The 12,725-nt window shown below is 34.0% G+C and overlaps 1 protein-coding gene across 2 annotated transcripts in view; it reads left to right on the top strand.

The window, feature by feature from the left end:
• Positions 1–1,151: 1,151 nt before the first annotated feature.
• Calcr (calcitonin receptor) overlaps positions 1,152–12,725 on the top strand; it is a 46,017-nt gene continuing 34,443 nt past the window's right edge. For both annotated transcript variants that reach the window (XM_026391569.1, XM_026391568.1), the window contains exons 1-3: positions 1,152–1,202; positions 8,799–8,952; positions 11,603–11,713. In XM_026391569.1, the coding sequence (XP_026247354.1) occupies positions 1,152–1,202; positions 8,799–8,952; positions 11,603–11,713 (316 nt within the window). The remainder of the gene's footprint in view (positions 1,203–8,798; positions 8,953–11,602; positions 11,714–12,725) is intronic.

The raw sequence follows: 12,725 nt of genomic DNA, 5'->3' as shown, positions 1-12,725 counted from the left end.
CTCCATGTCATTTATACCTACTCCCTGCCCTGCCCCAGATGTTCAGATTCTTATAATAGTGCCATAGCTCATCCAGCTCACCCACATTTGTATGCTTGTAGTGCTTCAGCACTCAATGCATGTATGTGTGTGCTTTTAATCCTCTGAATGGACTTGAATTAAATCAGAAACAATGAATAAGGATAAGGATATAAGATGACATTTCAAAATTATACTTTACGTTCTCCATTTATTATTGTGCCAGTATGCAAATCGAATAGAATTTACTCTTTCAGAAGCAAGTACATCAGGCCCACATTGTAGACACCAAGAGTGGGTAAAATCTATCATACAATGAATAAAGTGTAAGAGGCAATCATGCCACTTAAGAGAAATCATAATCACTCTCTCCTGGTTGAAATCCAGTTTTCACCCAAATCTCACTGATGAAAAGCAATACATATTTAAATTTTCACCCCTTTATTATCTTTCCTTGTGTACCATTATCTGCTGAGCTCTGAGAAACTGATATTTGTGACACAGTAGCCTTTTCTGACTGTGGTTCTCTTGAGCGGGAATGGCGAGCAATTGGTGACATAGTCCAACTTTGCTAGGTGGAAGAAATACATTCTTACTAGCAACTTGAAGCTTGAAGAAGTATTTATGGGAAAAAAATAATCAAGACTCTAAATAAAACTACTTTTAGAGTTGACTTTACGTTATCTACAGGGCATAACCATGAATCCTTCACAAACCACAGATTTTATTTGCTTATGTCCAGTGAGGTGAGTTCTTTGTGGATGCTTGCATAGCAATTTTCAGCAGTTCTATTAATGGCACGCACTGTCAAAATCAACCTGAATTGCTCTGATTTCTTAGAATTCCTTTATTTCAGTCCTGATATGCAAAACTTGCTCCAGAACTTTTTAACAGCGCCTCAAGGCCAATGATCTGTTTGACAGGAGAGACAATGGGACATACAGTTGCAACTGTGTCAGAAGAACGTTGTTCCTACTTATGTGTATTTTATTTAGGGTGTCTTGGGATATCGATCCTCTTCGAGTCAAGAAGACAGAAAAGGAAAATATAAGTTGTTATGGAGGCTATATTGATTTAAACCTTTGTTACTTTTATATTTTTATAGGACAAGGAGGGATCTTCAAAACCCCAAAATGAAGTTGCCAATGACATTCCGGTGCCTGGCACTGTTCGTTCTTCTGAATGTAAGTAAAACAGAATTATTCTAAGACATCAAGAATGCCAAATAGGGAAGAATGTTTGTGTGTGATCGAATTGGCATGTGCAAGGATAGGCATTCTTCTAAACTATCATTTAAAAATATTTCATTAACAAATCTTCTTCCTGAACTTTCACTAATTTAGATTAGTCCCATTGTTTTCCCAGAAATTTGAGTTTTGTCTATTTACAAAATTTCATGTTCATTTGAAACACCTCTGTATTATCTTGGAAATAAGCATGAAGGTTGATGACGTTCTCGTATAAAATGTTTTTCCTGTTTGACATGTGTATTTGAGTCATAGTTTCATGGCTGTACAGTACTTTCAAAACATCTGATCTCCATTAGTCTGGTTATTCACTTCAAATGTATATCTCATCAAAAACTAAGAATCTCCAAGTCTTTACATACCACTGTCAATCCATAACTTTCTCTAGCCTTTTAAAACATGTTTAATTTGTGTCATTTTATATTGTTTTTTCCTAAAAAAATGCAGCTTATTAGAAGTATAATTGTTTTAGAAAACACTATCAATGTCTAGTGGGTTAACAACATTGTTAACCCACAATCACATCAGTTTCAATAGCACATGAGAAGGAGAAGGGTGAATTCCATGTAAATCAATCTGGAGTTGTCTCAATCCTTACTCTTTCACCACATCAGAATAACATGTGTCAATGAACTGGCAGTAGAGGTCACTTAGGATCTTACACTATGATACTGACGCAAGCTAAACTTGTCCAGGGTTCCAGGATTTCCATTATTCATCAGTGTGAGATTGCAGGCTTATAAGTCCACCTAAACTGCTTCTCTTTACATTATTTAAGAAAAAAAATATTACTAGTGTTCCAAAAATGTTAATTTAATTTGTAAGAGAATTTTTATTTTGTAACAGTATACTTCAAATGAATGGTTTACAGGGATGATTGTTAATGCAACCCTTTTATGCTTTTTTGGATAATGGGCATAGTTTATTATATCAGACTGTCCAATTATTTTAACCTATTAAATATTTCTTTAGATAAATTACAGTATAATTTTCTTAAAGTAATCCAGTTTCTAGAAGTGTACATTACTTCATGCCATTGGAAATCTAAGAAAAATACAAAAGAATATTGTAAACTAATAGAATAGTTTATCTTGTTGATAAATGTCCAAGCCCTATGAGCTATTGTATAGATGCAGAATAATGGTATATATTATTCATAAATCTATGGTTATTTTTAATATCTCAAATGAAATCCTATGTCATAGCATATATGTGAATATTTCTAAATAATTTGTACCATAAAGTGTATAATTATATTGAACATGGTAGAAGAAAAACTAAAGAAATCACTAAATATTAAACAAAATACATTAAACTATAGATTATTTGAGTGTATTAAAAAACTAAAACACTGGGCTGGGGTTGTGACTCAGCTGTAGAGCACTAGCCTAGAACATGGGAGGCCCTGGGTTTGATCCTCAGCACCACATAAAAATAAATAAAATAAAGGTATTGTGTTTAATTACAACTAAAAAATAAAATTTTTTTTAAAAAAACTAAAACATAATTTTTACTTATCTTCCAACTTAAATAATGAAAAAAATGCATATATTTATATGAGTTATAGATAGAAATATCTTATGGTTTGGAGGCATTTCTTGAACAGCAACATAAGTGAGCACAGTACTTTGTGCTCTCTTTGCTGTATTTGGATTATATATGTCATCTGGAGAATATTTTAATAAAACAAAATTCTGCCAAGACTCGAATTTTAAAAAACAACTAAGTGAATAGCATGAAGATCAGTAGAATAGAAGGAAGGGAGTGAGACATTTAAAGGCAGGGAGGAGAAGGGGAAGTACTGGGGACTGAATCAGAACAAATCATATTCTGTGCTTTTATAATTATACCAAAATTAAATCTTTTGGCATGTTTAAAAAGAACCAATAAAAAATAAGTTCATAAACTGCATCTCAAAAAATAGCATACAGATAAAATATTTTTGTTCCAAAGATTCATTTTGTTCCACATTGGTAACTTAAAAATGGCAGTGGTCTTAATTCACCTAGTAACTTTTTACATAATACACTGTTATGCAAAACCACTGCCAGTATATTTATTAAATTCTACCAGCTGTTTTCCACATGGTCTTGTAAAGTATGGTTCTGGGCCATCACCTTCCCTTTGGTGATGTCTTCCCCATTAACCAAATCCATGCACTTTCTCTTCCTTCTCTGAGGTAATGTAACAGGGTTTGGATAGGAGTTGATAGATTGTGAGTGCTCAAAAAAAATGTTATCGATGTGGACGGATAGCAACAATGATGAGGACATAGAAAAACTAGGTGGGAGCACTTAGTTCTTGTTGCATTTCCCTAGAAAGTACATAGGACACCAACTAGGCATCTGATCCTACCTGGAAGAACCAGGTACAACATTGTATATTTTACAACACTGTATTTCCTCCTTTGTTATTTTGAAAAGTTTAACTGAAAACTCCAAATAATTATAACATGTACATTACAAATATTTAGGATGATGACATAGATCTACTGTTTTTTTACATCAATTTGTGGATCCTTGATTCAAGTTCTTTTTATTACTAAATATTATTTGCATTGTATAAATGTATGAGGTCACATGATAATTCAATATATGTTTACAGTTTTTAATGGTCAAATCAGCGTACTTAACATTTCCATCTCCTTAAACATTAAAAAAATTTATTACCACATGTGCTTTTTAGTGCAGTTCTGCCCATGTCCATCAATAGGAAACTTTTCCTTCAGCACGATAGCTTGGGCTTGAGCCATTGCAGAGATGGCACATTTTTCAAAGTTCCAGACTAAACAGCACTATAACTATTCTGTCTGTGTACTTCTAGAAACTACCTTTAACCCAAAACAGACTGATGTCTGATATATAAGTAAGAATTGCCTCCATATGTGGCCATTTCAAAGCAGATTACTTTCCTCTCTGTGGTTAGTGTGGATGAAACCTAGAATGTAAGCTCCATGAGGGCAGGGACCTTGCCAGTCTTGTTCACTGTTAAATTTCTGGAACCCAGAATGGGATCTGGAGTGTGGGAGGCACTTCAAGTATTTATTCACCAAAAGAACCAATGAGGGTCAGCTGCTGATTGCTGGTGGCAGCTTGGCTGTTGGATGTGTGGCGTCATTTACTTGAACCTTTAGAAGTGACATCAAATATCCAGCAGCTAAACTGCCATGGGGGACAACAGTTGAGAGATTGTTAGTTTGTTTAAGAATCATGTGAGATTGTTTATAGGCAAAATTCGAACATCAGTCTTTTCTCAAACAAGCAATATACCCTTAAGGTAGCATTTCTATCTTCATTTAAGCATAGAATCATATATTTATTTAAATCTCTCAAACACATAACATACATAACAGTTGTGATAAGTAGAATATTTTTTTTACCTCTCACATTACGTGATCATTCTAATTACAACTGGTATTATTTTGAGTCTTTACTGCTAAAAATAATACTACCTCACTAACAATTTTTTTTATTTGTATGAAATTATCAGAAAAAACTTAATATTTTAAAAGAATTTTATAAAATTTGTTACTTTATGGATATATATACACATATATGTTGTAATTGAAAAGATAATGCTGGAAAGAAAATCAACTTTTTATAATCACATACATAATTGTACATCTATATCTTTTTATCTATTCATCATCTATCCACCCATCATCTATTCATCCATCTACCTATCCATCCATATATTTATCCTTATATCCATTCATCTATCTACCACTCACCTAGCCATCTATCAATTCATCTACCCATCCATCTAGACATCTATCCATTCATCTACCTATCCATTCATATATTTATCTATCAATATCAATTCATCTATCTATCCAGCTATTCATCATCTACATATCCATCTACCCATCCATCTAGACATCTATTCATCATTTACCTATTCATCTACCCATCCATCTATCCATCATCTACCTATCCATCCATTTATCTGTCCGTCTAACTCTCTAGCTACCCATTTGTTTATATATCCCTTCATCTAACCATCCATCTATTCATCTGTTTATCCATATATCCATCCAGTTATATATCTATCCATCTATATCTTTATTTATCTATTCATCTATGTATCCATAAATAGAATGCCACAATTTTTATGTTATTTTAGGAACTCATAAAGACATTCAGCTACCATTGGGAACATTCCATCTTCATGGCTCAAACATGGACCAGCCCAGAAGCAGACTGAGATTGCTATGGCTCATCTAACAACAAAGATTCTGATTTTCATTCCTTCAGTGTTGAAACAATCTCTACTGAACCAGGCTCCAAACCAAGTTCACTGGAGTTTGTTTCAATATTGCAAGAATGATAAAATTGAAGCTACTGTCATCGACATGATCTACACCTACTCTTATTCAGATGTTCATATGTCCACTGTTACTGATGTTAAAATGAATTAAATCAAATAAAGATGTAATTGAAAATATAAGTATTGAGTGTTTCACTTAATATCTTTGTACATACAATTTCCCATGGCTTCAGTGAATTTGCAGCTAGTACTGGAACATATTTTAATTGGTTGTCAGCCATTTAAAGACAGAATTCAGAATGTTACTTCTGGAAAGAAAGCCAACCTTAAGGAAAATAGTTCCTAATGTCTAAAACATCTAATATATAGGAGGAGATATATATGTATATATGTTTATGTACATACATATACACACATATATTTGGTGATTCATATTCTAATTTTATTTGAAAAAGCTGAGAAGTTAGTCCATAAATTAATAGTATATCAAATGAGAATTTTCATATTAACTGAAGAATTTAAGAATTGAAGCACAAAAGAAGTATCTAAAATAAATGCACACGCCATTAATATCTCTATTGTAAGGACACCCTGATGCTTCCTTTCTTTGATGGTTCCATCATATTTAGTTGCATTTTTGAAGCACACACAAACACATACACACAACACTCAAAAATGTAAAATAATTAAATACAAAAAGAACTCATAACATGGAATATTTTCAGTGTAGTCTTTTTTGAAGTTTCACAAATCATATTCCAATTCATAATGGAATATTTCAGAGTTTTATGACTGGTGATTATTTTATATTCACAATTTCTGTTAGAATATTTTGTAGTGCTGGTCTTTGTTTGCTAAATTGTAAGCTCCAGGAGAGCAGGATCCACATTTGTCTTATTCAGCACTGTATCTTCAATGTTTGACTTACCAAGTTCAGTGTGTGTTTTCTGACAAGTTAACCTGAAAGCCAGTGAGAAAAGTCACATGTCAACAGAATTAGGTTCGACTACATGAGTAAAGGGTTTGCACATATGTAAAAATGTTGTGGGTTCATTAATTTCTCTTCTGTCATAAATTCAAGAGACATTAAAAATAGAAGTAGCCTATTTAAAGAGTAGTGTCAACTTAATTCACAGTGAATGTCCACTTAGCAGCTATAACAGTAATAAGTGTTCATCCTCTTCTCTTTGCAAGCAACTTCTGAGTACCAGAGGGCATCTACAAACCAGTTCCAAAATAGGACTTAACTTACCTTCTTCCCTCCCTCCCTCTACCAAGGTTTTCCTTTTCGGATCCCTTCCTTTCTGGGGAACTACCATTTGTTCATTTACATAGTAGGCTCTTTGACTGTGGCCACTTTCCAGTACTTAGACTCACACATCTTTATTATTCCGGGAGATGCTGAGGGTTGTATTCTCCATCTATCAATGGACTCAGTCCAGGCCTTTAGCTTCCCAGTTCCCCTCCCAGTTCTAACCTGTGGACACTGATGCCTGCCATGCGGATTACACTAAAATTATCCTTTTACAGCCTTCACTGATCAAAAACCTACAAAATATATTTTATTTTATATCGTGTTTTGATAATATTATCTAAAAAAGTATTAAGCTTTTCAAGTACCAGGCATTTTGTATTTGTTTTTTTTGTTTATTCTCACCATACCCATAGAAGTTAAATATTACTACAAATGCAACTTAGACCTGGAGAGATTGCCAATCTGCTCAAAATGACAGTACAAGATAGTTCAAGAACTTTTTTTTTTTTTTTTTTGGTACCATCAGACTCCTTAATCCCATTTCTTAGTTAAAGTTAAATGAGTTCCCCTTCAGGCAGTGTGGCTCTATCCCAGTGTTTCACATGTGCTGTTTCCTACCTCTGGATTCTTGCACATTCCCTTCCCTTCATCTTTAAGCCCTACTATTTTTTTTTCTCTGCCTAAACAGACACTACATATCTCAAGGTCCAGTTCAGATTCTGCCATGTATCTGCGACCACCCCTAATTTGCTCCATACTCTCTCCCTGTTCAGAATTTCAATTGTATTTTGTACCACACAGCTTAGCATGTAGTGATGAGCTCACACAGAAGACACAGGATGACACCCACTGGGAAAGAGTGAGGCTTCACAAGAGTAACCTGGGTGCACAGGTCAACTTAATGGCAACAGGTTTCATTTTAGAGACTAGGGAATACAGGAGAGAACAGTAGACTATTTTTGCCATTAATACACATGGGAAAACTTCAACCTGGGAATAATTTAGACAGAATAAGGTCAAATAAACATGTGCTATATTGTATGTGATAGAAAGCAATATTCTGAACTTCAGGAAAAGGAAAGTCAGTGTAGACTAAAGTTTCTAGGTTTTCTAAAAACAAAACAAAATATAGATATGCAGGGTGTAAATATTTTTTTTTAAATCAGATTCAAGCACCACGAAGAATATCAGTCACAGTCACAAAAGAAATTGAACTTCATATAAACACAAGTTGGGGTGATATGACACACCATGATCTTTTCATACAAACACATCAATTTTGATAACCAGAGAGCTGTGATGGTGATGGAGATTAATCAGAACTGAACAAAAACTCATGTCAACCTATATTGAAAATACAAGTATGCCAATATAAATATTTAAAAATTAAACTGATTTTCATCAGAAAAAAATTGAATAGTCCTATGTAGGTCATGTGCTAATGAAACCAATTTAAAGAGATTAAAGTCAGTTATCAAAGGGATAACTTTGTTCTATGGAATACATGGCAGATTTCTGGCAGCATTCACAACCTAAGCACAACCAAAAATTCATCTGAAAAAAATGTCCCATAAATGAAGCATCTTATTTTACTGTCTAGTTTTAAATAACATGATCCATGATTCTTAAGAATTCCAACGAAGGCAAAGTTGGTTTATTTTGGGCAATTTTCTGAAATCATGTTATGTACTTTGTTTACTTCTAAACTTTACCATGATCAGAGAATTAAAACAATCCTAGATGCTAGAGAGATGTGTGCGTGTGTGTGGATGCTCTCCATTTTCAACGATGAATAGATACTGGTACAAATATAGAATTTGTAGCTAGAATTTGTGTAGGAAATGTAAATACACTTTTTAGTTATAAAGCAAAAATATTCTACCTGGAGGAGATCAGGAATAAGTGTTGCTTTTGGAAGGAGTAGTAAGGTGTTTTCAGACTCTTTGGTTATCTCATTTGTGTGTCCATGCATCTCTTCTCTCTACAATTAACCGATTTTCCTTTTAATACAGCACCCAACTCCAATTCTTCCTGCCTATTCCAATCTCACTGATCCGACAACTATGACTGAGCCATACCTGTATATCATTGGCCGCCAGAGGATGATGGATGCCCAGTACAAATGCTATGACCGCATGCAGAATATGCCACCATACGAAGGAGAAGGTAAAGAGAAGATATATGTGAACATATGTTTGAAATATCATTAAAGACTTGTTTCTTTCCATGGGTGGAGATGTGGTAGATAATTTAAATTTAATACACCAGAATTTTCCACACTGTGGTATCTTTATATGTTTCACGTGAGATATGCCTATCACTTCTCAACTTCATCTGGCTTCTTTTTGGTTAGCATCTGCCTGCAGGATGAAATCACTACAGTAACTCTGGACTCACTCCTGGCAAGCAGGACAATACAGGATTAAGTGAGGGAGGGGAGGAGGAAAATGACAAGAACAGGAAGTGGAAGGTGGTGGGCAGAGAATTTGCCTGAGGTGGAGCCTGTCAAACACTCTTCTTGGGCTGGGGTTGTAGCTCAGTGGTGGAGCACTTGCCTGACATGCAAGTGCGAGGCCCTGGGTTTGATCCTCAGCACCACATAAAAATAAATAAAATATTGTGTCCAACTACAACTAAAACAATATTTTTTAAAAAGAACACTCTTATTTGGCTTAACTAGGCATAGGGTTTTTTCCCTGTCAATTGGTTGGCAATCCATGCTCTTTCTTCTCCCTTTCTACCCCAAGTTCCCAGGAGAATTAGAAAAACCAGATCTTCTCAGCAAACATGGTTTCTCTATCACCTTCTCTAGAATGTTCTATGTGACTGCTGAAACATTTTCAGGGCTCAGCATATTCAATTTGCTGTTGAAGGCCCAGAAGAAAATAAAAGAGAGGTTGTTCAAGCATTCGAACACCCATTTAAATTCTTTCCCATGCCTCCTGAAACATTTCAAAAATTCCAACAAGACCTTGTACAACCTTATGCATTTTAAGACAACCCTACTTGTCAAGGAGGGAAATGGTTAAATATACTCTACTGCTACACATGGTTTCCTTCCAAATGGTTAAAGTTCATGGTTCCTATTTTTAGCATTTCCTTTAAACAGAAAAATAAAATCCAAGTCAATTAAAGACAAGTATATGTTATTCTTTTGTCTGTGGTAGTTTCAGTGTTTATCAAGAATTGAAAGGGCATTAGATGCAATTCTATCCAAAGGCAAAATCATTTCTTTGAAAGAAATGAGACAAACACACACACACACATACACACACACACACACACACACACACAAACCCTGTTATTTTCAGAGACCAACTGAGTGCAATCTGTTTCACTTTAGTCTTAGTCACCTTGGGAGGTTGAATTTTTATTCTATGATCATTGTATTTTTTTTTTAAATTGTTTTGAGAACTGCCTTCAAAGCCTGAGACTCATTCTTTTGAATACCTTTATAGAGGCACATTTTCCTGTAAGAAACCACTTGGAGCCAATGTAGATGAATACATAAAGTGGTCAAACTGAGCATTATTTCAGTTAGTAACAAAGTGTAATTCTAAGGTAATAAGACTTTTAAAATGTGATTCACTAACTGGCTGTAAGTGCAAATCCAATAGGAATTTTGAACAATTCCAACACCCTTGGATTAAGAATATCACTACCCAAGGTAACCCTTTGAAGGTTAACAGTTAGTAAGATCTTTATGTTCTAAAGCCATATTGATGTTTACAAGCAAAGCTTTATCTAGGTATGAACTTGCAAACACTTTCACAAGAGTTCCTCCTAGTATTTCTAAAAGTTTTTAAAAGTACAGCTTTTGAAGGAAAGGTTAAATGCATAATACACGTATTTCTTTTAAGGAACAAACAGAGTAAACCCTACAAAAATGTAAATTCCATTAATAATATGTAAAGTGAATATCTTTATTTAGTTGTTGCTGCTGCTGTCACTGTTTTTAACATTTCCATATCCAGTGGATTCCAGAATAAGATATGCTTAATTATCTATGCATAGAAAAATCCTACTAAGGATTTCATAGTTTTTAATAACTTTCAATTGTATGTTACTCTTCTAATTTAAGTCCAGCCCCCCAAATAAGACATTGAGTTGTGAGAACCAGACTACCATGCATAAAATTCAGTATCTCTTGTCAATTCCTAGAATTCAATGTTTATAAATAAATAAATGTACTATTTAAAGAGAAGATTTATTAGATGCAATATGCTGATAAGCTTTACAAAATTTATTCATCGAAATTCATTTCAAATTTTTAAAAATGAATTGGTGTCATGAATTTTTTTCAAGTAATAGTGTCTTACTGAGTTGTTCTTCAAATCCTTATGTTGATAGTGGTAGAAAAACAGCCTACTGCACAAGAATTGCAAGGCCTGCAAACCTAAATCCACTTTCCTGGTTGGATATTTTAGAGAATAACATTTTAGGTGGTGAATAACTTATTAATACATCTCAAAACCATTTGATTTAACAACCAACCTATGTCTTAGATTTATCTCACCATTAAATAAATGGAGAGCAGAGTTAAATGCAGTCTTTGCGTTCACTTACTTTTTGATAAGTTCAGTTGTGGAAACTCTTACAAAGTAGCACTAGAACCCTGCCTTTCAGCCAGGGAAATAATTTAGACACAGATATTCTAAGCTATTTGAAACTTTATTTTCATGACAGTGACTGATTCATTTGAAATGTGGGTCATCATGACCAGAGCAGTGTAGGATTGCCCTGAGACCACTCTTCTCTTTTCATTTTAATTTTATTTAATAAATTTATAAATATTAATTTCTTTCTAAATGCCCAGGTCCGTACTGCAACCGCACCTGGGATGGCTGGATGTGCTGGGATGACACTCCGGCTGGAATGTTGACCTCCCAGTACTGCCCCAATTACTTTCCGGATTTTGACCCCACAGGTAAAATATATATTTTTGTTATGAAGCTTTTGGAGTTTACATAGATCAAAAATTTTAATCACATATAAAATATATCTATCTAGTCATACTCCAAGTTTTATTACATTTTGAAGCGTTTCCTTAATTAAAATATTATTCAGGCTGTACAAATACTACAAGTTGTGTTTATTTTTTAAGTCATATTGCTGGCTATTAAGGCATATTGGTATTACATTCTGGTTTATAAAATTTTCTCAAAAACTTTATAAAAGTTTTATCTAAATGTAGGTTTTAAATTTTTTTTTTCAATTGTCACATTCAGTAATTTATGCAAAATCTGGATGTAGAGTTTGCATACACTGGGATGGTATGATGTACACAATGGAAATTCTAAATAACCTTGAAAATGTTTAACTAAATGTCTAATAGCTCTAGACATCAAATTTCTGTTCCAACCTCAGATTATTGAAATATGCTCAATAAGTAAGACTGATAGTGCAATAATTGATTAAATGGAAACCCAACTCTGAACTTGGGACCAACAATGACAACTGACAGATATGTTAAGTAAATGAGTGCCACTGAATTCACTTTAGTTGTAAAAGCTACATATGAATGCTCTTTGTTAAATACCAAAATATTCAATGTGTATAAAAATATCAACATTATTTTCAAAATATCTCCTTTACCTAACTCTCTCTATATGATTAGGCACAACAGTTTAGAAAATCAGTTGAGAACTGTTATTTCTCAGTCTTCATATCAACTCATGCAGATTGAAATACTTCCAGAACTTTTGAGGCTTCAATCTTGTCACCCTGCATGGTTAGGAATCAAGCTGGGATGCTCAATCAGGGAGAAGGCCTAGGAGGAGAAGATTCCAAGGGAGAAGTTTCCAAGTATATTGAGAAATTGAAGGGCTGAAGTCACATGTTTCTGAATTGTCAGGTATTCATAAGCAGGTTGGAGGTGTGTACCAGAATTAGTGCTCAGGAGCAATGCAGAAGAATGTAGAAGAGTATTGACAGCATCA

Source organism: Urocitellus parryii, chromosome 3 (genome assembly GCF_045843805.1).
Source record: "Urocitellus parryii isolate mUroPar1 chromosome 3, mUroPar1.hap1, whole genome shotgun sequence".
NCBI lineage: Eukaryota > Metazoa > Chordata > Mammalia > Rodentia > Sciuridae > Urocitellus > Urocitellus parryii.
Note: the sequence above shows the minus strand (reverse complement) of the source record. Positions and strands in the feature narration are given on the sequence as shown.